The 27,123-nt window shown below is 36.3% G+C and overlaps 1 protein-coding gene across 3 annotated transcripts; it reads right to left on the reverse strand.

The window, feature by feature from the left end:
* Positions 1-5,695: 5,695 nt before the first annotated feature.
* slc6a2 (solute carrier family 6 member 2) lies at positions 5,696-26,239 on the reverse strand. 3 transcript variants are annotated; one of them, XM_077228849.1, is made up of 15 exons: positions 25,987-26,239; positions 25,242-25,715; positions 23,733-23,864; positions 23,126-23,363; positions 13,356-13,494; positions 13,041-13,175; positions 12,811-12,914; positions 11,851-11,975; positions 11,537-11,649; positions 11,150-11,278; positions 10,564-10,663; positions 9,172-9,272; positions 8,544-8,711; positions 7,793-7,864; positions 5,696-7,659 (listed from the first exon to the last, which is right to left on the reverse strand). In XM_077228849.1, the coding sequence occupies exons 2-15, from the start codon at positions 25,537-25,539 to the stop codon at positions 7,636-7,638; spliced, it is 1,878 nt and encodes a 625-aa protein (XP_077084964.1). In that variant the 5' UTR covers positions 25,540-25,715; positions 25,987-26,239; the 3' UTR covers positions 5,696-7,635. The 3 variants fall into 3 exon arrangements, with proteins under 3 accessions (XP_077084964.1, XP_077084966.1, XP_077084965.1); XM_077228851.1 differs by having other exon boundaries at positions 25,875-26,214; XM_077228850.1 differs by having other exon boundaries at positions 25,910-26,190.
* Between the last annotated feature and the right edge of the window lie 884 nt (positions 26,240-27,123).

A 27,123-nucleotide genomic window follows, 5' to 3' on the forward strand; every position in this document is an offset into this window, starting at 1 on the left:
AGTATGCAAGTGCTATGACCCTTCTCAGTTTAATCTAACGCAGTATATGTAATTTTTTTTTTTTAGAGAAAGTTTTTTATTAATGAATCAAGTATTGCTGAAAAAGATGCGTTTTCAGCCGTTTCTTGAAAATGGCTACGGACTCAGCAGCTCTGGTTGAGTTTGGCAGATCATTCCACCAGCAGGTAACAGTCATGATAAAGGTCCGAGAAAGAAATTTTGTGCCTCTTTGAAATGGCACCACACGATGATGGCACATACGTCTGAAGTAATGAGTTTAGGTAAAGGGAGCAGAGCCCGTGGTTGTTCCGTAGGCAAACGTCAGTGATTTGAATTTGATGCGAGCAGCAGCTGGCAACCAGTGCAATTTTTTGAGGAGAGGAGTGACTTGCTCTCTTCGACTCGTTAAAGACCACTCTAGCTGCAGCATTTTGGATCAGTTGCAGAGGTTTGACAGTGCAGTCTGGAAGACCAGCCAGGAGAGCATTACAATAGTCCAGTCTGGATAGAACAAGCGCTTGACAAGGAGTTGTGTAGCATGCTTTGATAGGAAGGGCCTGATCCTCCTTATGTTGTACAAGGCAAAACTGCAGGACCGGGCAGTTCTAGCAATGTGGTCTGTGAAGTTCAATTTAGTTGAAAGTGGTGGTCCTTCATTCAGCCAGACATGTCTGTCAGGCAGGCTGAGATGCGAGCAGCTACGGTCGGATCATCAGGCCTCCACCAACTCAACCTGCAAATATTTTTTCAAATAATTGTACAGTAAAACATTTGTCAATTGTATGTAGAGTTGGTAATTATAATTTCTGTCCATCAAAAATCTCTTTATTTAATTCAATTATTTAGATTATCAGACATAGAAAACAATTCAGAATATGCAGTTCTACTTGTGTATAGTTTACTTTTAAGTGTCTCAAACACACTATGGGTATCTCCTGTTTGCTTGGTGAGAAATAGGCATTGGGCGATCAATGACGTCTACAGGGTCTACGGGGTGCCATATGAGGCTGAAACTAAGCCACAGCTGGCAGTGAATGAAGCAGATGATTTGTTTGTATGCTAACTGAATGCCTACCATCTCCTTTACAGAACTTTCTTAAAAAATAAAAACCTCCAATTGTGTAATATTATTATTATTTTATGATGTACAAAATGCATATAAGAAAAATATAGCACATAAAGAACCTAAAATCCACACTGATGCCCTTTCACTAGAAGTTTGAGCACTTGGATGGCTGTCTGAAGTCACAAAAGTTGTGGTGTCTGAGGGAGTAAACAGGAAACACAGTTGAACATCACCACCAATCTTTGTTCAAGAGAGTGGAACAGAATCATGGCAGGAGGGAATGGTTGGTAATTAAAAGCACCCTCAGTGGCCACAATCGCTTTTACTGTAAATTCCTCAGTGCGCAACGGCCACAGCATGTGCTGATCCAGTCAGAATGTTTTCTTCTGGCCAGCTGAAGACCCATCAGCCCTGCATTAGCTGCTCATTTTCAACAATCAGATATAATGTTAAGGCTCTCAAGCATATCTGAATCACTGAAATGAACCATACAATATTTATTAAAGTCTGAGCAGCATTTTATGTATCCTAAATAAATAAGTGATTTTAATACATTTTTTAAAATAGATTTATTAATTAAAAAAAATAACATGATTTTGATTAATTATTTTTAATAAAATAACAATTTTATTTTATTTGTAATTCTATTTAATAATACTAATACTAATTATAATAATTTAAAATCATCTTCATTTGTATTAATAAAAATCAACCCCTGGCACATAAAAAGTTAGTAATCTTTAGTGCTGAAAGTTGAATTATTGTTTGAATTTACAATTTTTCAGGAGTCAAAATGTATCACATTCAGACTGTAAAGTGCTTCATACATATTTAGCTTTTCCTTTTTTCTTTCTTTCTTTTTTTAAATGCAGGCTTCATGGAAAAAGTAATAGTGCATCCATTGTTTTGAATTTCTCCAGACAACAACATGGCTTATCTGGGAGCTGCAGTACTGCTACACATGCAGCATGTTTGGCCCACCTCACTGGAAACTAAATGGAATATTAGCATCTACCGGAAAAACAAAATTCCATATCCCTCATTTTCGCCAAAATCAGTTATCTGCACTCAACCTTGCAAAGGTAACTGACTGATCCACCCCAGGAATTTGGGTCCATACTTTTACTTTCTGGCACAGCCTAACAAAAATAACCACTGGAATTATTTACTCTACTGAAGAAGACCATTGATTCCTGGCTTCCTCTGTTACACCCAAATAGTCCCCTTTAAGGGAGCAAATGCCCTACAGTGACCCTGTTTTCTAACTTTTAGAGATGCAGTCCTCTTATGAAAGGCCATTGCATTGGCAGATGTCATTCCATAGGGAAAACCAAACGGTAATGCAATTTTGTTGATCCTAGAACAACATTCCAATCAACCAATCAGATTTGAGGGACATGTTTACAGATATGTCAAGTTTAAGCTTACAACGAGGGTAAGGTGCTTCCACATCTGTGTTATTCATCAATTCCCTCTGATAGGGTTAGGGTTAAGTTTAGGGGTTCCCTCTGATATGGTTAGGATTACATTTTCAGACAGGACTGTTGTTTCAGAATTAACAAAATATTTTGACCCAGGAAAGCGTCTAGCTCGCCAAAATCAGGACGTGCAAAGTAGACTGCTAATACTAAGCTCCTCTGAACCTGTGGCCTACTATATGATGGTAGAAATGAAGTAACAAATATATCACTTATCAGTAAGGTGAACCTGGATTATCATACAGCATCTTATTATTTTATTTATTTTATTTTTTATTCAATTTAACAAACCTCAGTTTCTTGCAGTGTCAGATGCTCATACTCCATGCCATATTGTTTACCCATTCAGAGGGTAGAGATTCTGAGTGCTGCATGTTAAGGTCATTTGTTAGTGGTGCTTAAATCGGAAATTTATTTACAGTCTTTTTTGGGAAATTAGAATCTGTGCAATTAAAAATAATGAGAGGAATTATCGGGAGATGATTTACCGCTATGGAACGTTTCTTGTCAGCAGGGTTTTTCATTTTGGCTTTTGCTAAATGTTGAATTAATCTTCTTCGGACAACAACACACTCTCTGTCTCATTTGGCGGATTTAGGTCTTCTCTGGCTGTCGACAGAAAGTATAGATTTTATCAATGCGGTCACATGGATTAATCTTCAGCAATTGGATTACAAGGAGAGAACAAGGCCCTCAATATTAACACAACCAAAAAAACTCTTTAATTGCATTACTGCTGCAGAGAGTCTGCAATTAGACGGCTGTCTGTGAAGAGCCGGTTTGACTTTTATTGGCTAAGCAAATCTGATGAAAGTTTGTGGTTTTGACCTTTTTGGTGCATTAAGCAAGAACGCAGGGCAGACCACAGCAGATAAGATGAAAAAGAGTTGGGCAGAGAAGAGAGAGAAAGACATAAGCATAAGGAAAGAGGCAGGAGGAAGTGTTATCAGCACTGAATATCTGTATCAGGAGCGCTGGGAGAACAGAGTGCGTAAATTCAGAACAGGTCATCTCTCTCTCATCAGTGGAGGATACACAGACTGGAATAACTGAGTTTAGGAGGATGTCCAAAACACAAATAAAATAAAATATAAGATATCCTGCAGCTGAATTCATATAATTCATCCTGAGTTTAAATAGTCTTATCCTGGGAAACACAAGACATTATAAAGATCTGCGATTGGCCATAGTCTCCACTATTAAAGTTTCTCTAAACAGCTTTATTCAAATCAATTATAGTTAACAGAAATTTGTCAAATACATTTGTTTGTTGTTTGGTCTTACCATTCACGTCTCCTTCAACCATCAGCATAATCCTAAAAAATGTACAGGGAAAGATGGGCTTTATTTTATTTATCAGAAATACTGACAATTAACGCAATTCAAACAATTAATTACTTTAAATGCAAAAAAGTCCTGATTGTGCTCATAGCAAACACATTCAAAGTGATTGTTAATTAATGATTAACTTGAAATCACTCCTAAGGAATGTTAATCTTTTTTTGCAATTACCACGTACATTTTCAATTACTGCTGCACGATGCAATTCTGACTCACACAGTTTAAATTATAAATCAGTGTAAGTCTTGCTACTGTTTGCCTAATGTGTTTTTGAAAATCTGTATTGAAAAGCAATTATACAGTAATCTGACTCCAGCGCCTCATTTATGCACACAGACACTCTGCAGGGGAGAGTTGAAGCATTGGTGACCCATTATACCTTGAGGACACATTACTGTAAGCAGAGATGGAGAGATCTTTCACCTCCAGGCTCCCTGATTTGTGGCATTTGAGTAGTTTACAGTTCATTTGTATTAGTAATAGTACATGCTGGAATTTCTACTTTAAACACATTCTGTCATGCACCACCGGACACTCTCATGTTGGTTGTCTTTGAGTTTTCTTCATGTTTTTCTTTATGCAATGTTCTCCCTGTCTCTTCCAGTCTGCGTTCATCTCTCAGTTGCAAAGCTTGTCATTTTCTCTTCTTCATTCATTATTTTCTGTCCCAAGATTAGACAAAATGAAGCAGAATAAAGCCTCTAATCTCCTTTCAGGCACTTAATTCCTGCTGTCTCCTGCTCATGTCTGTTTGTCTTTCAGACTAATTGGTGTCGTTCCCACTTTTTTTTCTTCATAAACAAATCATTAAAACCTTGTAATTTCTCAATACAAGGTCAAGGGGACATTGTCTCATTTGTCCTGTAAGATTATACTGTGTGCATGAGTGTCTGAGAAAAGAGAGAAAGAATCAGGACCCTTCAGTCATTCTAGAAACTTTGCTCTAAAACTCCCTAACATGCATAGATAACCCTGTAAAGCCTAAGTCAGTCACAGTCAGAAAAATCTTCTTCTTTTAAATGATGGAAAACCATGGAACCGTGAAAATTTTTTTTTGAACGGTTAATTGACCCTTTAGACAAAATATAAAATAAATGTTTTTTTTAAGTTTGCAAAAGAATTTGTTGAGCATCATACATCAGGCTTTTATGGCTCCTATGATATAGGATAATAGCTCATATAATAGCTCAAAATAGATGTTTTTATGGCAAAAAATGAAGATGACATTCTGATAGCTTTTAATGTAAATCAATGAGATCTTCAGCAGATTACTTACATAAAATACATAATATCTGAGGAATATGTCTTAGTAAGATTATATTTAAATTAAGTTTTATAATCAAAGCTCTGTAGTTTTTACTAGTTTATAAAAATACTTGATTTAATGTATTTATTGCAAAACCTAATTGTTCAAAACAGTTTAACTGTGTTACACTGTTCAGTGGATATTATGAGTACCACAATGGATCAGTCAATCCATCTGGCACTAACCTTCATTGAGGAGGAGAATCTTCTAGGTTATGAATTACAGTGAAGGCTCAGGGGCATTGTGTGGCACACGCTCGGCCTCTGTCTAGCTGAGGTTTGGCTTTCATCCGGCAAAAGACGGGTAAACAGAACACACACAAAAAGTAGAATGCTATTGAGAGACAGAAAACAGCGCTGTAAGCCTATGCTCAGCAGGACATTAACACTGTTGTAGTCTCTCATCAATATTACCAAGGGCCACAAAAGATGACGACTGTCATGTGTGTGGTCAAAACAAAACAACAACAGGAAATGCTCCATTAAGAAGACAAAACACTCTTACTTTATTTGTGTACTGGAAATGACTTTATTGTTATAATGTGCATATTTTGACTTCATATATATTTGTCAATCACAATCAAAAGGACAAGTTTGTAGTTGTACACATTATTCTGTAAGCATCACTCAGAAATGCCAGAGCTGCTCCGTTTACAATCATGTGGCTATGTCACCCCCGGTTACAAGGAATAATACATTTCTGAATATTTATATCTTCACCGACATCACACAGCATGATATAACAGTAGACACTTTGCTTAAAATGTTTTACATTCACATTTTATAAAGAATTTGATACATACAATATTAGATATATGACAAAAGAATATATTTTTATCTCTTTATATTTCATAATCCACATATGTTGCTTGTTTCCTACCAGAGATCATGTTTTCTGTCTTTATTTTTTTGTATGCAAAATTATCCTACACAAATAAATAAAACACAAACAAACATGACGGGAGTTAATTTTGGCACTTAAAAATGTTAAACCATTGAAAACCTAAGAAACCTAATCTGTTATCTATACTCTCACGTGGACACACACACACACACACAACCCATAAAAGGCTTGAAATGTTCAAAGAGACCATTTGATAATGGGACTGTACCACAAGAGCTCAATTGATAGAATTGTAAGTGTTAATAGATTTTCAATGAAACTTTTGTCAAATCAAACACAATTCGAACTAAATGAGCTAAACCACTGCCAAGCGTGTCCAAACACCAGTAAGCTTTACATGGTCCGGTGGACTTCAACAAGTCCTTAAGTTCAAAATATAATGTTTTATGAGTTCTTTGTTATATGTTTCAAAAAAAATGTTGACACACAATAAGCTAATAGGTCCTAATGATAATTGTTGCTCTAATCCAAGTTCATAATAAAAGCTTAAAATATTGATCCAAAAAACTAAAAATCCCTTTTCCTTTATATATAAATATAACAACAGAAGAGCTCTACTTGAGGCATATCATTGGATCTCAGTTTATTCTGAAAACTGCAATTATAAATTTCCCTTGGCATGGAGTTAATTGAGACTCTTTCTCAATGAGATGTTTTAGTTATAAAGAACGTCCCTGCACTCTCTTCACGAGGATGAGAGGCTTAATGACAGGAAGTTTATGGCTAGATAAGGCACTGACACATTGGTGTATGTCTGCTTTGTGAGGTGTGTCAAAAAGGGAAAAGATGTGCTTGAGATAATTCTTGGTGGACCCTTGATGTAAGCCAGCTGTTGCAAAATCAAACCATTCTTGGGAAACAAGGTAAAATGTGAGAAACTCACAGCTGCATGCTAACATATACTGTACTGTAAACTCAGAACGATCCAAGCCTGTTATACGACGTGGAAGATTTCCTGGAATATCAAGGAGGTTTCCTTTTCTCAGTGTGTCACCTACAGTAAACCTTAAATCTGGGGTGTAAGTTAACCTGTCACACCCACTTATTCCATATACAGACACATTCAACTGCCCAGCCATAGAGGATAATATAGCTTCAGTGTGTTTTACATTTTCACCAACATTGACCTATAACCATCACAGAAATGCAATTCTAGAACCAAAAAATTATTTATAAAAAGAAAAAACATCTTAAAATGTTTTGAAATGCAAAAATGAACTGTTTTTGAGGTCTTTTGAGAGGTGTTCGGCATAACACATAAGGGTATGATTTAAAAAAAAAAAAAAAAGTACAGGCACAACATTTATTTTGCCCAACAATATAAAAAAGCCAAGTCAACCACTGAACACAAATGGAGCAGACTGGACAGTAACTGTACTGGATGAGAAACGCACAAAGCCATGGCTTTATTCTGTCCTTTTCTCAGGCGACACTTTTCATTCAGTAACAGACCTTTGCAGAAACCTTTCTCGCTCACACACACCATTTCTTCTCCAGCATTCAAGTAGCATTTGAGAGGGAAATCCCACCTGACCCCTTCATCAGATGGATAACCAATGTCTGAGCTGGAAAAACAAGACAAAAAGGACAATCTTTTTTTTGTTTAAGGATGTTTGTTTTGCAAAAGGGCTAGGCTCTCTTTGCTAAATATTGGTAAACTGTTCATTGTAAATGGTACCTTTAGCATTGTGCCCTTACCTTGAACTGTCTGACATTACCCTCAGCCACCATGTGATGTTCATGTTCTGGAGTAATGCAGTACGCTATCCTCTGCAATGGAAGACATTCAAAGCACAAAGTGAACTAGCAGGCATAAATACACAGCAAAAATGAACCACAAATCTAAACAAAAACTCAATTATCTGCTTCGACATATGGCAATGTGGCATTTTATTCTTCATGTGTTAGATGATCTCTGAAACCATTTAAGGTAGAAAGCCGCTTGTGGAAAATATGAGTGTGAAAGCACTGAGCCAGATGCCAGTGGCATGTTTGTGGCTTTGGGAAGTGACGCATTTACAGATGAAAATATCTCACAGTTCTAGGACCACACAAAGTTATGAAGCAGATGAAAGTCAAGGACAGATTTATTGAGGACATTGAACACATGATGGGAATCAAACAAGGAATCTACTGGAGGCTCTGCTGGAAGTTTGTTTATCCAGCGTTCTTACTAGTGAGTGAAAATAAAGGGGTGTACTAATGTAAAACCTACTGTAATCTGATTTGGTGTGTGTGTGTGTGTGTGTGTGTGTGTGTGTGTGTGTGTGTGTGTGTGTGTGTGTGTGTGTGTGTGTGTGTGTGTGTGTGTGTGTAAAATTGTAAAAATCTATTAAGTTTTCTGTTATGATTAGGATGTGGGTTCTATAACTTGCTGTATGTAAAAACAATAGAAATGTATGTGCCCATTTGGATAGCTAAGTAAACATGAGTGTATGTGTTTGCTTACCTCTTTAAATGTGCCTGGCATACTAAGGAATTTGTAGATGGCGTAGATAGGTACAAACAGCATGGAGGACAAGGCTATGGACCAGCCCACAGTATTGGACCAGTAAGGGAAAGTATAATCATCATATTTCAGGTCACCGGAGGTAACAATGCTGGCGATCACCACAAACTGCACAGAAAATAGATGTTAGGAAGTACAGAAACATTAAAAAGTAATTTACTATTCTGTACAAAAGAATCAGATTTGTCTGCATAAGAAAATAAATCAAGTTATTGTTTGGTTGAAACTATTTGATTGTATCAGCTGTATTTCAATTCCAAATGAGGTGCTTGTTTTATCTGAACAATGACCAAAAATGTTACCATCTAGCCTGTAAGAACTGCTTTGGTAGGTTAGGGTACATCCCAGAAGGAATACATCACCTCTACTCATATCAGAAAATATTACAGACATGCGTAGTATTATTCGCTTTACTTGTGTAAAACCACATAATTGATGATACCAGATAAAGTACATTTTTAGGTTATCCGAGAAAACTGGTTTAAAGTGTAATCTAACAGGGGGCAGAGAAAGGACATTATATTCCTAAAACTCACATCAGGTCTTATGTTCGTTCTTTTTCACTCACCAATAAGAATGCTGGACTGACAAACTTCCAGCAGAGCCTCCAGTAGATCCCTGGTTTGAAGCCCATCATGCGTTCAATGTCCTCACTAAATCTGTCCACGCCTAAGAGGCAAACACACAAAGAAATTAGCAGCATCTGGACATCATGTTAAGATAAAGGAACCAGAGAACTTTCTCTGAATTGTGGCTTCTCTTCTTACAATATCAATGATGATCTGAACTCTCTGTACTGTAATCTTAGACAGAACTGTGTTCAAAAGTTATGTAATGTAATTTAAAGGAGATATGAGAAGTGTTGGATGTCAGGAAGCGATGTCACGGAAGGCAGTGCTGATAATCTTGACATTTTTTTAATCCTGAGGCATTGAACTATTTGTACATGTTTGCTCTGGGGGGAGTAACTGATCCTTATATTTATGAAGTAGCCAAGGATCTTTCATGAGTTATTGTCAAAATAATATTACCGATAACAATCTGAAAGTAAACAAACAATTTTAAAAATTCAAACATAGTAGGACTATAATAAATGTCCTCCCATTCCTTACATGGGTTGTCTACCGCAACAAGAACTACATATGCTTTGGAATAATATTAATATACTGTATATATACACACATTAATGAGATAGATTTTTGTGTTTCTCAATCCTGCTGGAAGATGCAAAAATTACATCTGGGGGCAGACTAGTGGTGGGGGATATGGCAAAAATATAATTTTCAGGAAAATCACAATTCACAATGTTATCAAAATGTATGTTTATGTAAACTTCACTTCACTGTTTATGTAAACATTCAGTGTATTTGACAGTTTAAGTGCAATAAAACGCAAAAGATAAATTAGTATACTGTAGTACTCGCATTGGTTGTCAAGCTTTTAGTGTGCGCTTTGGGTGTACGCACACAGAAAAGCACATCAGAACAGTGTGCGAATAAAACGTTTAACAGGCAAGACTTTAAAATACATTCAAATAATCAACTTTTGTGGTTGTGAATAAATGCAAAGAAAAATTATAGTGGATATATTTGTCTACATATACAGCTACTTTTGAATGGTTGTCTGTGGAGAAAGATGCCCCCAGAATCCTGAACCAGCCATCTAGCTAAACTGCCAAAATCTAAAATGAATGATGCTGAGGAATCCCTGGGAGTAAGACTGAGAAGCAGATACAGGAAGGCTATAGCACACAACACCACACACACTGCAAACCACAATAATTTTACTAAATGTAAGAAATTATGTTATCAATTTGGGAAAACATGAATGAACATACAGATTACATGGAAGGATCATCATTATATGGTTTATGCAACGTTCATGTAAATGTGAATTAGTTTGGGTCAGTAGTGGAAGATGGTCTATAAACATTAATGTATGTATGTATCACCATGCTCACCATAGAACCAAGATACTCCAATGGCCTCAATCAGCACCCCAAATAGAATGGATGTCCCTGCAGCATACTTGTCCAACAAGGTCAACACATAGATCCCACCCTGTCATGACCGAGATACAAGACAAATGCTACTGAATAAAGGACCTTTATTGATTAATTCATCATCATATTGTTTGCATGTAATTTTGTATTGTGGATTTTGCCTGCTCATGATGTAATCATATACAATTTTTGCCTGCTCATGATGTAAATAATCATATTAAAATTTATTCACAAAACACTATGCTAATTTCTTATTTTGACTGTAAGCCAATGCATGTTGAAATCATCCACAGTGTGGCTTCAATTGATGCAATCACATGGATGACATCACTGACTCTAAAGACAAGGAATAAATGTTATGCAGTAAAAACAGCACAATATTTACAATCCAAATGTACAATTTTGGAAATTTCATATTTATAATGTAACAAAAAACAAATATCGACAAGTGTATTTTCATATTGTGATACTGCCTAAACACTTGGAAATTGACTCAAGCAATTGTTAGATGCAAAATTAAATGACACAGAACCAACAGACTTACATTTGTGACACAGAGAAGGGCAACTAGGAATGTCCCAAATACTGTAGCAAACGTAAATATCTTTCTATTCCTCTTGAGGATTTTGAAGTCATCTGAGAGCCCAGTGATTACTGCTTCCATGCCACCCATCTAAACAGTACATTACATCAAAAAAAGGAATATATTTTACTCTTAAAGATAGGCAATATATATAGCAAACCTTTTTTCTAGTTGTAGTATTAATTAGTGTTTTATGTATTATTATTATTTTTTTGTCTATTCAATTTCATGCGAGATGGCGCTGGCAAGTAAAAAGATGTTTAACAAAAAGACCTCTTAGCATGCCCTTTACCATACAAATACAAAATCATCTGAACCTAGACAATAGCAAGATTCATTAATACTCACAGAGCTGTCAATTCCAAGAGTCAAAAGCATAATGAAAAAGACTATCGCAAAGAATTTAGATCCAGGTAGAGTTGAAATCGCTTCTGGATAGATAATAAACACCAGTCCAGCTCCTGCACACAGATATAAACAATTGAAAACACATATCAGCAGAAAGACACTGCACTACTCCCCCAAAAAAGAGTTTGTTTAGGGTCACACTCTGGTTAACCCCAAAAGAAGAAAGAAAAGTACACAGTGTAAAACTGAGAAACATGAAAAGGTTGAGCAATACATAAAAAAGACAGGACAGTGAAGATGTGGGAGTAACAAACCCTCGGTGGCCACATCCTTTATGTTGACACCGTGCTGTTTAGCCATATACCCCAGTACTGAGAAGATGGCAAACCCTGAGAAGAAACTGGTTATGCAGTTTATTGTGCTGGTCAGAAGAGCGTCCCTGCAACAAAGCACAAAATGAAAGTTTACATTACATCTTAAGTCTCAAAACTGCTGAGAAGACACATAAACACTTAAAACCCAAAGTGAGGCGATGCCAAAGCTGTTGTTAAAACCCATTGTGGATCCGCTCAAATCTCTATCAAGACTCATTTAGATGGTGTCTGTGCAAAGGACAAACTGAAGTTTCAGGTTTGCCATTTTATTTTAAAACCTTGTTTCCATGTTCCCACAATGTTTGCCAGTTTCAACGACTAGACATTACAATAGCCTAATTCATAACCAAACAAAAGGTCTAAGGAGGATTATAACAAATCATGTCTGATTTTAAACATTTCAAAGTATGTGAACTAGGGAGGAACCATTTAGTGTAGTCTGTGAAGAAGCACATAAATCTGAGCAGCCATCTGCTTGCAGCATTATGTCCTTTTTTTTTTAAATAACTGTAGATGCTGGGTCTTAGTTTTAATGTAATTGAGTATTATGAGGTTACATCCTCAGTGCACAACCGATTGAGTGGTGAAACATCTTGACCTCCTGAAAATCGTAACAGACTGTTATCCACAAAGCCTTGTCTGTGGAAACAGCATGCTGGATTTCCATGAGAACTTCAACCCATAAGCAAGCAAAGCCAGAGCTTCACAGTCTCAGTGGACTACCATTGTTGAGCTGCAGTGTGAAATGGACATGGGCTAACAGATCAAGCATTAAATCAACATAAGCCTTTATGTACGAATATTTTGCTCACGTTGGAACCTGTTTTTAGCGACCGCTAAGGAAGAATTGGAAAAGTTATTTTTAGAGAACTTACCACTTGTATCAAAGACTTGTCGTACCTGTAGCAGTTATTGTCAAATTTATTGTAGCTAGCGAAGGCAATAAGGACTCCAAATCCAGCTCCTAGAGAATAGAAAATCTGCGTAGCTGCATCAATCCATACCTGCAGCAAACAAAAATGAGTGACAATCCACAATCCAGAAGTCATTGTGACTATTTTTTTGAGGTCCATGATATATATCTGGAATTAGTTCATCAAATAGGTTGAGCCCTGTTGGCATGAACTTACTTGAGGGTTATTGAGCTTCTTTAGGTCAATGTGGAGATATGCCCTAATTCCATTCATTGCACCAGGGAGAGTTATGCCTCGAATCAGCAACACCAACAAAACTATGTAGGGCATAGTAGCTGTAATATACACCACCTAAACACACACAAATAAAGCTTTGTCCATTTTTGCCCATTGATTTGAGATCACTTTACAATGAAAAGTGCTACTGTATATAAATTGAAAATATTATTATAAAATAGAGAGAGAAAAGTATTAGGAACGGACAAAATCAAACAACTATATACTGCAATTATCATTTGAGAGTTTTTGCACCTTTCCAGAGGATTTGACTCCCTTCCACAGGCTGAAGTAGAGGATAAAGACGACCACAATAAGGCAGAGGCAGAGCTCCCAGCGAGGAAGTCCCAGGTCATTGATGCCTTTACTCTCATGTATGTGCAGCACTCCACGCCTGGAGGACGAGAAATGGTATGGAAAATGGAAAAGTACTGCCCTAATGTGAAATTTTGCCATAAAAGCAGTTTCACTGTATATGGCATATTTTACATATTAAAAAAATATATATATTTTGGAATAATATAACATCCTTTTAAGAGAAATGTAGAGTGGTGCGTCTTGTTCAAAGGCTCTACAGTAGTAAAGGAAGTGTCTTGGCCACAATCCTTTTGATTGTTTTCCTCATCAGATTATGGATAAATCTTATCAATGTATCTCCAACAAATAAAACATCCATTATTATAACTTGCTCTATTTCAAGTCATACTCCAAGAGAATAGTGTAAAAATATGAATCTTCACACAAAAATTGGTTTTGAAAATATACTGTACAGGTCTACTTGTGTAAAGAACACATGGTTGTGGGGGGCCTCATTCAGTTACAAACCACTGAAATTCTGGGAGGATGTAGGAGTTGCTTGTTACTTGATGTCACTGCTCTTATGATACTTGGAAATGGGGGTTTTAAGTATCCCTTTTGAATGTATTAAGTAGAAAGGGATGTTCTCCCAAGTCATTGTATAATAAAACCTTGTCCTGAAAATTGAATAACCTATAAATAATCTACAACTACAAAGATTTTATTCCATGTCAACTCTGTCTAGGGAACTATATCTTGTTTTTATAGCACATTCTTACACCGTTTTATGTGCTTTATGTTATTTTTACGTTCACTCACGTTTTACGGTAGTTTCCTCAAGACAGTCCTCTCTGTCCTGATGTTTATTTTATACTAACATCAACCTAATCTTGACAGAAGCTTTTATAGATTTGATTAAAAACATTATTTAGCCAAATTATGAGCCTTTCAATTATATGATATTAAAAAAAATTGTCTCTCACTAGAGCAACAATGATATCTCAGAAAATATGTACTGTAGCACTGGATCCAAATGCAGTGTCTGAAATTATATAATATAGAAGGAACAGAGAAACAGAATTAAGCTCATCAAACAATACACCCGTGAGACCTGACAAAGAACACTGGAAACGCAAAGGCTTACAGTATATACACAAGGGCTAATTGGTAACAAGACACAGGTAAGAACAATCAGGGAATAACAAGGAGACAAGAAACCAGGTAGAACCACAAACTAAAAGTCCACACAACAAAAACAGTCAGACATACAACCATTACAGTTAATATAGCCAGACTAGTACAAACACACGCATTTTCAGTCTATGTCACACAATGTGTTTCTTCAATCGTTTCAAAGGTTTTTCCAGATCGTAAATTACCCATACACCCCTGTTCCCCTCATGTTCTAGCTCCCCAAGAGGGATGACCTATTTTTCTAACATTTTTATGGCTGCATAAATAAAAAAATAATATTAAAAATGTATATTATTGCTGGTTTCTAGAAAAAATATCTGGATACACCGGACCCCATAAAAAGAGTCTCTGTAGAATGTGATCTGAATGATTCCTGTGCTGCACTTCCCAGTGAGGTTCAAAGAGGAGAAACAGTACAGGCCATTGTTCTTATATTATAAATAAACCCATATAGCACAGCCAGAACATTTCTGTAGCTTTTCCTTCTGAAGGCGGTATCTTGTAGAGGAAAAACAAATTCTGCCCTGTTTGAATACACTTTGTTTAGTTCCAACTTTAATAGCCATGATACGGAAAGAAGCAGACTTGATTCATCTCTATTTTACCTTTAAAACTTTGAAAACTCAGAATATTAGCCTTAGGACAGTTGTCAAGTGGCAAAATTGTCTTTAAAAGCAACACTTTAAATTTTAAGTTTAATTTGGTAATTTGGTCATGCAATAAGGGGATAAACATGAGTGTGATGTCTACAGAAACACAGATGATGAAGCCACCAAGGCTGAGTTAATGAGGAAAAGGAAAGCCAGACAAACCCTCTAGCCTCAAGAGAAAGGTGACGTCCAATCCCTCTCCACTCATTCAAAAGTGTTTGAAGTTTCCAATTTGCGTCATCATTGCCAATGACATCACACTAGAATTTGTCAATCCACCTGTCCTGCAACAGCTTGACCTTCAATCACTCTCTGTGATTTGACCCCTGGATCTTTAACATACTTACACGCTATACAAATCTATTTGATTAGATCAATGATTCCAAGTCTTTTTTTTTTTTGGCTTGCTCACCAGGGGTATTAAGGCACTATGTTATGTAAAGCTGCTTCCTGAAAAATTTTTACAAAACTAAAGCAGACAAGACTTGACTTGTGCAGTAGACTCCAGGTACAGTAAAAAATGGCCAGGAATTTACAGGATTAAAGAGTATTATTTTACAACAAATTACTGTAGTCAAAAAATGAACAGCGAAATTAATGCATGCTGGGCCATTTTCTAACAAATTATTGTTAATCAACAGCAAAATGATGCTGACGTCCCAGTAATTAGGGCCCGAGCACCGATGGTGAGAGGACCCTATTTGAATTGCTCCGTTTATTAACTCTTGTTTTACTGTGAATTCACATTATAAAGTTTTCTTTAACCATGCCACTGCAAGAAATTATATTGTTTAGTACTGTAATTGTTTTGAAGCCACTAAAACGGTGATTCATCAGTCGTGTTTCATTTGCTTGGGACCTTGTATATTCATATTCACATTTCTGATATAGCCAAGTCAGAGGTGTGACAAATGAAAAGATTTTTTAAAACAATGACAAGCTAGAATATAAAATAAGTTAATTAGCTGATTTTAAGTTAGCCAAACTATTCTATTATTATCAGCATAAAGATTAGCCTGTATCTAATTTCAATGGATATTTCACAATAGTAAAGCAGCTGCTGATATTTATATTTGAAAGGTGTGACATCATCTTGCAACACAAGAATTTTTTTTTCAAATCACCTAATGATGCACATACATCAATACTCAACATACAAAACACAACAATGTGACACTCAACAAATAATAATAATAATAATTAAAAAGATAAATTCTGAACATTACAAAATAAACTAACAACACAAACTGCTAAAACTGAAACAAAAATAAGTTCAGCAGTACAGGTAAAACCAACAAGAATCCAGAGACTACACAGCATAATCTATTCATGCCACACTGCTTGCTGGATACCTTCAGAGTACATATGCACTGTAGAAATACAGTATGATATCCCAAGAGTGCAGTTAGATACAAGAGAAGTCCTACTGTGGAAATATTGAGAAAGTCAATTATTAAATCCAATTATTAACCTGGAATATACTGTAATTTCACACTAAACATTTAAGTGTATAACAAAACATTGCATGTGACATCATTTTTATTTTTATTCTTTTTTGCTCATGCTTGTTGAAAAGTTAATTATATACACAATTATATTTTCAACAAGCAAAAAATAATAATTAAAAGTAATAAGGCTAAATCATCATGCTCACCTTTTGTTCATTCTTTGACCTTGGACTTTCGCATGCACTTTTATGCTGCCTTTTAAAGGATCCCTTGATTTGTTATTTATAGCAAATGACAATCTCAAATCATTGTGTTACACTATGACAAAAAGCAACAGTCATAATTTATAGTCCAAGAACACACAAACAGAAAAACTGTCCTGAATAATCTTCCTAACTTCAAAAACAGACCACGCTTTTTTATTTTGTGGCAGCAGATCTGGAGCTTCAAATCAAAGTCTGTGTGACAGCAGTTTGGTCAGACCAGAACAGATGTGAACCTCCCCTAATTGAATAATTGCATTAGATTGGTGAGTATCTTGGCAAGTGTTTCCTCTGGAGTTCTTAATTCGTCTGATGTCCTGTCCTTGCCAAGCTAAATCCAAACACCTATGATTTCAACATATCATATCCTCAGCTATGTACTCTAAGCCAGAAAATGGCCAAAGAAGAGATTTCTGATGGCATGTGGGGTCTCATCACAGCTTGCTTAACTCTGGAGCAAATTATATTTGTTTTCATAACAGGCAACAGAATGTCCTAATATGTGCTTGTGAAACTGCATATTCAATGTGGTTATGGACCTCTCGGGCTGACACGAGTTCAGGGTTGTTTATATATTTTTTTATATTTCCTTCCTTTATATTTTTGTAATTAATTAAATCAAGCATTGCAAATAAATAGCATTTTTAGACGATAACCTTCATATCACATCACATGTATAAGAGTATTTACCCCATGGCATTTGTTTTCATGATAAAAAAAAAAATCAAACAAGCACATTATAATTAGTGGTCGTGTAACAAGTATAATTAGGTACTGCGCCTTTAAGATGGAACGTACTCTGTTACTCCATCACTCAGAGTTTGCAGTCGATATGAGAACCGCGAGCTGTGAACATCGCATGTAGGCTATGCGTGCAAGCCATAGACTGTAAAAAAAGATGGACGACGCCCCTTCGCTCTCTCTTCCATTGGCGAGAAGTGAAGCCGCCATTGTCACGATATGGCGCTGACATATTGGGACTTGAGTCTGCGCAGTTGCGATTTAGGGACCAGACACAAGCAGTAGAGAGCAGGAAGCTTAAGCCGCGAAATCAACGCCCCACACTCACTCTCGCTGAATCAATCGCAAGCACGTGCCTCTGCTGCAGAACAACCCATTATGACGGTGTGAAATAACTAATTATAGAAATTTAGATATTAAATTTAAAGCTCCAATCTCCTCAGTCCTACAAAAATCAAGAAAAAAAGTCTGTTGTTGCTTCAGTGACTACTTCGCTCATAGAACCTGTCAATCACAGCTGTCAATCATGACGCCACAGCGCCGTTTTTATAGCATCAAATAACTAACTAAAAACAAACTTATTTTAAAAACAAACACTTGAAATTACATCAATGTGATAAAAACTACAGTAAATGACAGAAACCTTCTTTGGAAAATATATATATGTGAAGTGTAATTTAATTGTTTAGTTGGTCTCACGTCCCGTTGAATAACATGGGGAGGCGGGGTTTTTGAGCTATACTAGGACCGGTCACCGGGGGGCGATCGAGACGCTTTGGCTTCACTTTTCAGGGCTTGTGCAGCACGCTTGGTGCAAGCCCGTTTTATAGTTATGTTGTTCTTATTCTGCTTTTATTTCTATTCAGTAACGCAGTTGTTGTTGGCGGTGTGTTTTGCAAACTGCCCATGTGTGCGTGGGACTGACAACGACGCTGATAATAAATCACCACGGGGAATATCAATTACGTCTTGTGAGCAGGGGTGTAGTACCAAATTTTGGGCCCTGGGTACAAACCATCTCGCTGGGCCCCCCGCCACGTACTTTCGATTTGAGCGCGGCGACTTCTCCAACGGGGGGGGGGGGGGGGGGGGGGGACGATGGGTGAACGTACTTTTGACTTCAGCTCGGCGTCTTCTAAGGGCCCCCCCCCCACCTCGGGCCCTGGGTACCATTTTCCCCCCCGCTACCACGCCCCTGCTTGTGAGTCTTTGCTTACACCTGACTACAACCATTTAGGCAAGCTATCCGGCCCCTTTTTATTAAAAGCGTTACAGTCCTTTAGGCATTATTTTAAATATCGGCATCGGCCGATTAGTTTTTCTGATCGGCCGATGTGTTGGAAGCGGTACTTTCATTTTGACGGCGCTCCGGACAGGCGGCGCCTACGGCAGCGCCTGATCACACAGCGCACTCACATTCTGTCGCCTTCATTAGTTTACAATCTCTGTCAGTCATATCTAATACTTTATTATACAGAACTGGTAAACAAAGAAAGTAAATAATATGCGAAAAAGCGTTTGCTTTTATATTATTTGTAACAGAAAAGGCAAACAATCAGGCTAGAATACTTTCTCATATAACATTCAGCAAATGCACATCTACAATTTAAACAAATGTCTGAATATCTAAGAAACATTTAATTTCACAAAACTTGCAGATTTAATCAAATCCACCTGTGATATATTGTGAAGTGTGTATTTGTAGCTTGCATAAACGTGTTACTGCGAGTGACGTTCGGTCCGTGCGAAGTGAGAGAATGCGAACAGAACATCAGCTTCACAAGAGACGCGATCGAAAAACTTTAAATCCCAATTTTTAAATATGCTGTGGTATATCCAGTTGCCCCCTGTGTCATATTCATATCTTTTCACTTTGTGCTGTATGTAAAATTAGCGACCTTGTCTTTATTTGAAAAAATATGATTACCAGTGCACACGAAATTACCAGATTACTGAGTGCCCTGTTTACTTCCTTTTTATCCACATTTTAATATATTTTTAAACAGTTACTTTATTTGTGAAAAATACTGTAATAGGATTGTAGATTCAAGAAGTTGCCATCTAAAGTAGCCTAGGCTATAAGCATGTTTATTTTAAAGATTTGTTTTCTAATTGATTTAATATTGATTAAAATAAATATAAAGGCAATATATATATATATATATATATATATATATATATATATATATATATATATATATATATATATATACATATATATATATATATATATATATATATATAAACAATATTGGTCGACCACAAATTATAATGAACCTATATTCTAAAAGTTTATTATGAGCTTGCTTATTATTTGATCAATTTTCATTGATTCTTATTTAAAGGTACAATAAGTATTTTACAAATCTCTGTCTTGGCTTTCCAAATGATTATATGTTTTCCTCAAAATCCACTATTTCTGTCTTCATGACATCAGTCGGGTGTTAAATCTGAGACTGTGTGTGATAAGACAAGATTTCAGTAATGACGGAATAATTAGATTTAGGACACCCGCTGTGTAAAACAATACAATGGAGCAGTAACGGTTCATTATTCTCAACAAACAGTGATTGACTCGAACATTTCAAGATCGGCAGAGACAGCATAGTGAAAGGATATGTGGGTGGCGCACAAGATGATGAAATTCGCTTTGTTGAGCTTGTCATGTTTTGCTTTTGTCTGGTTGTCGGTTGTTTTAGAAAGATGTGTAGCACGAGGGTTAGTGTAAGACCAATGAATTTGACTGGGTTTTATCTGGGGCGTCTGGATTGATAGCTACTGGTTCAACAGCTTTTTCTGTGATTGGTTTGTAGCTATTCTGAGCAAAACACTGCTTAATCTAATATTTAGTGTATGACACACCTGCTGAGCATGTGAGTCTGCTGTATGGGTGAAGGTAATGAATATTCTCTAGTGCCCTGTGTGCTGTCCCATGATGGCAGGATTACTGGTGGCCGAAAACTATTATAATGGAGCGGCATGAGGGGGAAGAGCGGAGGAAATGACAGCTTTCCACATCCCCTCACATACAGAAGACAGCTGGGGAAATGACACTTCAAAGCACTGCTGGGTGGGAAACCAGTCCAAAAGAGGGTAAGAGCACAGGAGAGGGAGAAAGTGAGAAAAACAGCTAGACAGACTGAGAACGAGACAAGCAGTAAGTTCAAGAAGTAGATCACCAGGAAAGACAGGAAAAGAAGTAGAAGAAACAAGGAAGAAACAAGTTGAGGGTTGGAAGAATTACAATATGTTATATGTTAAATATATATATATATATATATATATATATATATATATGACACTGATTCATAGCGTGGATGTTCATCTATATATATATATATATATATATATATAGATGAACATCCACGCTATGAATCAGTGTCATTTCAGGGCAAATCAAATTTGTTATCCTTATCCAGGATACTTTCTAGAAAAAATATCAAAACATTTTAAGCTAATTTAAAAGCTTTGTAATCATTTAAAATGAATAAATGTTTGCTTCAGCTAAAGTTTGTGTCTGTATTTGGAGCTGAAACATCTATATTTCTGTGTATTATACTTTGAAAGATAATTGGCAACAATTTATTTTACAGTGTTTGTTACACACAGTTACTGTAATTACTATAAATTACATGCAACTAACCTAAACCACACTCTAACCCTACAGTACATGTAGTTATTTCTTATTACTTTTAAATTTATTTAAATGTATAATTACATCATAAAATAAAGTGTGACCTAATTTTCACAGTTAATGTGCATCAGAGAAGCTCTACCAGTGATGTTAGACTCTTTAAGAATTTCTGAATATGGGCTACAAACAGCATCAGATTTAAGCAATAAACTGAAGGAATGAACACACAGTGACACTCACAAGAATCTGATGACTTGTCTATGATTTTGCGCGAGTGATGTGGGTTCTTCATTGTTCCATGCATTCTTCTGGTTTCCCCAGTAAATGATGACAATTTTAATTTGTTGTTGAACTTTCCTTTTAAAGATGAAAGATCTCATGAATGCTCAGTTCCCAGATTTATTTCCTCAAAGGCTTTCTAAGTTTGAAATAACTCTGAAATGTGGCAATATTACTGAATAAATGCAGACTGAAAACATTTTTCTTTGCATTCCTCAGTGATCACTAAACCAACAAACTTATCCAAATGGGTGCCCTCTGATACATATGCATCTAATGTCTGACAAAAAACAAAACAGGTTTTGTAGCTTCAATGTTCTAGAAGATATTACAACAACTGCTTTTAAAATTTCCTTCAGCAAGGATTCGAATTCTCATCTAGCCACAAAATTATGATAGCTGCTAGAATGGCCGGAAATCAACCCGTCTTCTACTAGTAAACTAGCAATGGTACACCTCACCGGTTTAGTCTTTCATAGCTTACTCCTCATTCAACTACGTATTATAAGGGCTGCATTTATGCATTCTAGGCACATGACTAGGTGGAGATATACATTTTTTTTCATAATTATTTCACTCTAATGCTAAAATTCTATAAGACAACATCTAGATAATTTTAAATATCGGCCAGAATATTCACAATTGTTTTGTTGCCTAAATCATTACTATTGGTCTCATTTTACGTCTGTCTGTGGATTTTTTAAAATATTTAATCAATGAAAAGTATTAAAAAGAGCTTCAGACTAAACCTCGTATCCCCTTGGATCCTCAAACTGTCAGTGAAACCTCATAACTCCACCCCGCCTCTATCGTGAATGAAGTGCTGCACGCAGTTTAAACCGTTTGCAAGGGTAAATAAAGATTTGATTCTTTGAATAAGTACAGTTTTATTTACTCAAGAAATACTATATATATAAATTATTAAGTTGTAAGTTGATGGAAACGTAATGCGATACACTTACTGTCTCAGGTGCAGCAGTTCTAATGATGAACAAAACATTCGCTGGTCAAAAACTTTGAAACTCTTTGAGACTTTGAAACATTTAAGCTTGATTTTGGTAAAATGTTTATAATATAATAACACAGGCAAGTGTTTGACTAAATATAAAGCCACAATATCAAATTTGAATACAGTGGCCCAAAATGTATTTTGCCTATGTATGCCACAATATGAGGTAAATCAGGCCCTGGTTAGCAGTAATGATTAAGCCCAAAACCCTTCTTCAACACAACCTGACAGAGACACAGGCACAGGACAGGTTTGAAAAGGTTTTTTTTTTTCATCTTTTCCTGTCTGATCTAAAAGATATCTATGTGTTTGGAACACCTGATAAAATAAAATAAAAGAGTTTTTTTTAATAAGCATGGTAGAAATCTCAAGCTGATTGCGGTCATTTAAATAGTGAGCCTTCACACCTAAAACTTTGTTTGCTTTTATGCTACTGTAAATAAGCTTGTGCAATAATACACAACTCAATTGCAACTGCAAAGCTACAGAGCAAAAGATTTTTGGACTCACTCATAGAACTCTGCAGCCGGTGTGTTCTTGTACTTGGCATAGGAAGTTCCATTACCCAAGAAGGTGCCATTGATGAGATTTGGATTTGTGCAGTTGGGGCTGTTCCACGAGTTATTACAACTGAGCCAGGGCAGCTCACTCGTCAATGAAGCAAATAAGTAATACAGAGACCAGGCTATGATGACGTTGTAGTAAAAGCCCACATACAATGCAATGACGATCACAGTGTAGCCCACGCCTGAGGAGGAAAGTCACAAATATTTTGTTAGTATATGGGCAAAAGTTTTGCTTTATCTGTTTCAGACCTCTGTTGGCTTTAATACATTAAGTTGAAAGTATGCCCATTGACTTCAACGTCACATCAGAGCCAATGTATAACCTTGTTCACTGCCCCAACAAACACCGTTTGGCTTTTGTTGGATCAGTGAGTTAACCGGTTTGTGTTCGCCAGGTCAGTGTGAAAATGAAACATCCAAAAAGCTATTTTAGAACATTTGTTTTGCCATTCATTGGGTAGTGAACTAGCAATATATGTTGCAACTCACAGTGTTTTGATAACATGGTTCATTTCATCTCAACATCTTTTGTTTACAAATTTTCAACGTACCTTTAAATACAGGGCAGATCTTCCAAAGAGTGGCTGCTCCCTCTCTGTTATACTGGCCCAGGGCAAGTTCCATGTAAAACAGAGGCATCCCAGCAATAAACAGGAACAGAATGTATGGGATCAAAAAGGCACCTGGAGGACACATTATAGAATTTTACATTTGATTGCTGACAGAATTCTACAGATGGCCAAAGAATAAATGACAACTGAACAATAGACATTTGTCATTGTAGCTGCTAATGTAGTGAATGGTCAATCTACAGTGGATTTAGAATCGGTTTGATATAATCAGTTCTTAACTCTGACTTTGCGTAGTTTGCATTATAATATGTTCAGATGGGAAAAATGATTCATGGTGTAGCCATTACATTAGAGGTAAATTGTATCATGTCAAATGTTACCTTCCCATGAAACTGCCTGACCCCTGACCCATGATGTTTTCAAAATCAGAGATGTTAGCAACCTACCCTGCTCTATTTGTCTTTGCAAAAGCCGGTTTCAATATTATAGTTTTAATTTTATAATTGGTGCTTTGTTTATCACGCACAAGGAAACATTTCGTTTAGTTTACTAAAAGGCCAGTGATTGTCATGATGCATTTAAATGAATACACTTTTGCAAAAGTCTCAAACCTTACCTACATGCCTAAAGAGTGAAAATTATATATTTAGTTACTCATACAAAGTGCTAGCAGGTTGTTCAGAGAAACAACTGGTTCATAATCTTGAATGATTTATGTCATAATGATTGGAATAGATTGGCATCATGCAATTAACTTTTTTCATATATTTGGTCAAAACCTCTTGTGCCTAGCATGATTTTTAACGTCTAAACAACAAACACTAAAAAAACGCTTCTTTTTTATTTGTTTCACTTAAAAAAAGGTTACATTTACAGTACAAACTTGCAGTTGTAGTTAACTTCATCTTAAAAATTCAGAGATGCCGTAACAAGCATTCTAGGACGATATCTCTGTGACTGCACATGTAACAGTTATTAATGTGTCATTCAATGATATTATGTTGATATGCTAACCTAACATTTATAGTTTAAAAGTATAAGTATTGCTTTGTTAAATGTAAATACAATAAAAATATAAATAAAAAAGATATTCTCCATAAAGTATAGGGTAATTCATACTTTTTCTGAAAATGTAAAAACTTTAAAAAGTAAAATGTTTAATCTTTTAAAAAACATTCTAAAACAGCAGTTAACAAATGGACAGATTTGACTAGCATTTTAATTGCATTTTTCATTTATTTTAAGATCATATCATCAGAACAGCAATACATTTATTTAACTCAAATCTATTTCTGAAACACAGGATGTGTCTTAGAAACAGTTTGAGACAGTGTGTCTGTTATACAAATATGCAATTCAAATGAATTTCAAAGGCAAAACCTAATAGTGTGTAAGCTGCTCCACCAAATTGTAGTTTATTACGAATTACGCATAATAATTAGCCAGTATGTAAAGTAAAGGGTGACCTTCAAAATAAATAAATCTTACCTCCTCCATTTTTATAACACAGGTAGGGGAATCTCCAGACATTGGCCAGGTCCACAGCAAAGCCTATTACGGAGAGTAGAAAGTCCAGTTTCTTGCCCCATGTCTCCCTTTCCACATCCTCACCGGAGCCTGGTGTGCAGCCGTGGGAGCTCGGAGAGGCCACAACAGAGGAGTTCGTGTACTGGACCCCGTTCTGCTCCTTCACCAGGATCAGCTCCACTTCCCGTTTCTCCACGTTAAACTGTTTCAACGGGGCCACCGAGGACAGTTTGTGCTCAGGTAGGACTTGGATGTTCATCTTTGCGCCCTGGCGCACTCGTGGCCCCGAGGATGTGGAGCAAGTGAGATGCGTGCCGCTCGCACTGACGATGATGATGCTGCTGCTGAGGATGATGATGATGATGATGATGAATAGAAAATGCTACAGCAGTAGCTCTCCCGGTGAGGTAGAGATCCTTGCCCAGCTTTCACCAGCTGAAAGAGAGGAGAAATTAAAGTTCACGGTTACTGTGAGACATTAAAGCATTCCATGCACCATTAAAACTGTTAAACAACGGAGCGCGCAAAACGATTTACAATCAATGAATGTTCGAAAGCGTTGTGTTACGGTTAACGAAGAAAAGAAAACTTTACAGTGACAATCACTCGAAATTTCCTGTTGGACGCACCACACTTCATGGAATAACTGTATGTCTGCATAAAGTTTCTCTTGTGGAGTCTGGAATACTTAAAGATGAGTCTGTACTTGTCAACATGAGGGGGTCCCTCCATGATCCGTCCCTCCTGCTTGATCCAGAAAATAAGAGACTGCTGCTTCTCATGGAAGTTTTTACTCTCCCCTCCCTTCCAGTTGGAGGCTTTAAATTGCGATCATTTAAACAAACATCCAGATTTTCCACACGTGATATTTTCTGTATGATCATCATCACCGTCGTCAAATTGTTAGTATTTTTGAAGCTTCCCCTCCACCCCCGAAAGCCACACTCATCTACAAACATGCGGTGCGCCACCGCTGGACTTAAAAAATAAGCACCTTACCAGAATTTTTTTTTTCTATAGTCTTCTATAGGAGTTTGAAAACATATCCTCCAGGAATAGACTTTTTTCCACTGTATTGGACATTATATTTTAGTGAATTTCTCTGACATCATATATGTCTCAGTGTTTTTAGACATAGCCTACCAAATGTTTGGAGGCCAAATGTATGGAAAATGATAATATTGTGTAATTATCATTTAAATTACTCATTTTCAAATTGTTTTTCATAAAGCAAAATCTCGGGAAAATGTTATCGGTTTTCTAAGCAAGATATGACTTTCTGTTACAAAACTATTGTTTATATGTCCACTGTAGAGGACAACAGGAGTTCTAACATGTTTATCAGGCATTTTGGGAGACACAACAAGTGAATAGGGAAAGAAATTATATATCAATATTCCTTTGAAATATTAGATATTATTACAAAAATGTTGCCAATTATTACTACAAATTATTACACATCTTATTTTATTACGTGTTGCCCCTAGAACACATTAATATGCAAATTAGATACAGTGTAGAGAAATTGTATTGAATGGGACTTCCCATTTATGGCCCTTTTATATTGCATTTAGAGTGAAATGGTAAATCAATGAATTCTGTTATATTACATTTGAGAATTATCTTTATACAAAGCTTATCACATATTTCAATGTAATGTCATGAAAAAATACTAAATTAAAAAAAAATCTGTTTTTGCCGGAGGATATATGGTGATTAAAGCTTTGCTTATAATTTAGAGTTTTTTTAATTAAGCCAAGAGTGCAGTATAATATTTTTAAAAAGTTAGTAAAGAAATATAAAATTAGCATGCAAATCATGACACCCCTAGCACCTTTATAAC

This window comes from Siphateles boraxobius, unplaced genomic scaffold, assembly GCF_051911475.1.
Source record: "Siphateles boraxobius isolate OS27281-9 unplaced genomic scaffold, OSU_SipBor_1 130, whole genome shotgun sequence".
NCBI lineage: Eukaryota > Metazoa > Chordata > Actinopteri > Cypriniformes > Leuciscidae > Siphateles > Siphateles boraxobius.

What these genes read in the sequence shown, in the direction of transcription:
- slc6a2 (XM_077228849.1), bottom strand. Translation starts at nt 25,539, where the DNA reads ATGAACATCCAAGTCCTACCTGAGCACAAACTGTCCTCGGTGGCCCCG. An exon ending in GATCTGCCCTGTATTTAAAG is followed by an intron (nt 23,364 to 23,732) that starts GTACGTTGAAAA and finishes TTTCCTCCTCAG; the next exon opens with GCGTGGGCTACACTGTGATC. An exon ending in TCAGTCCAGCATTCTTATTG is followed by an intron (nt 8,712 to 9,171) that starts GTGAGTGAAAAA and finishes TTTTCTGTGCAG; the next exon opens with TTTGTGGTGATCGCCAGCAT.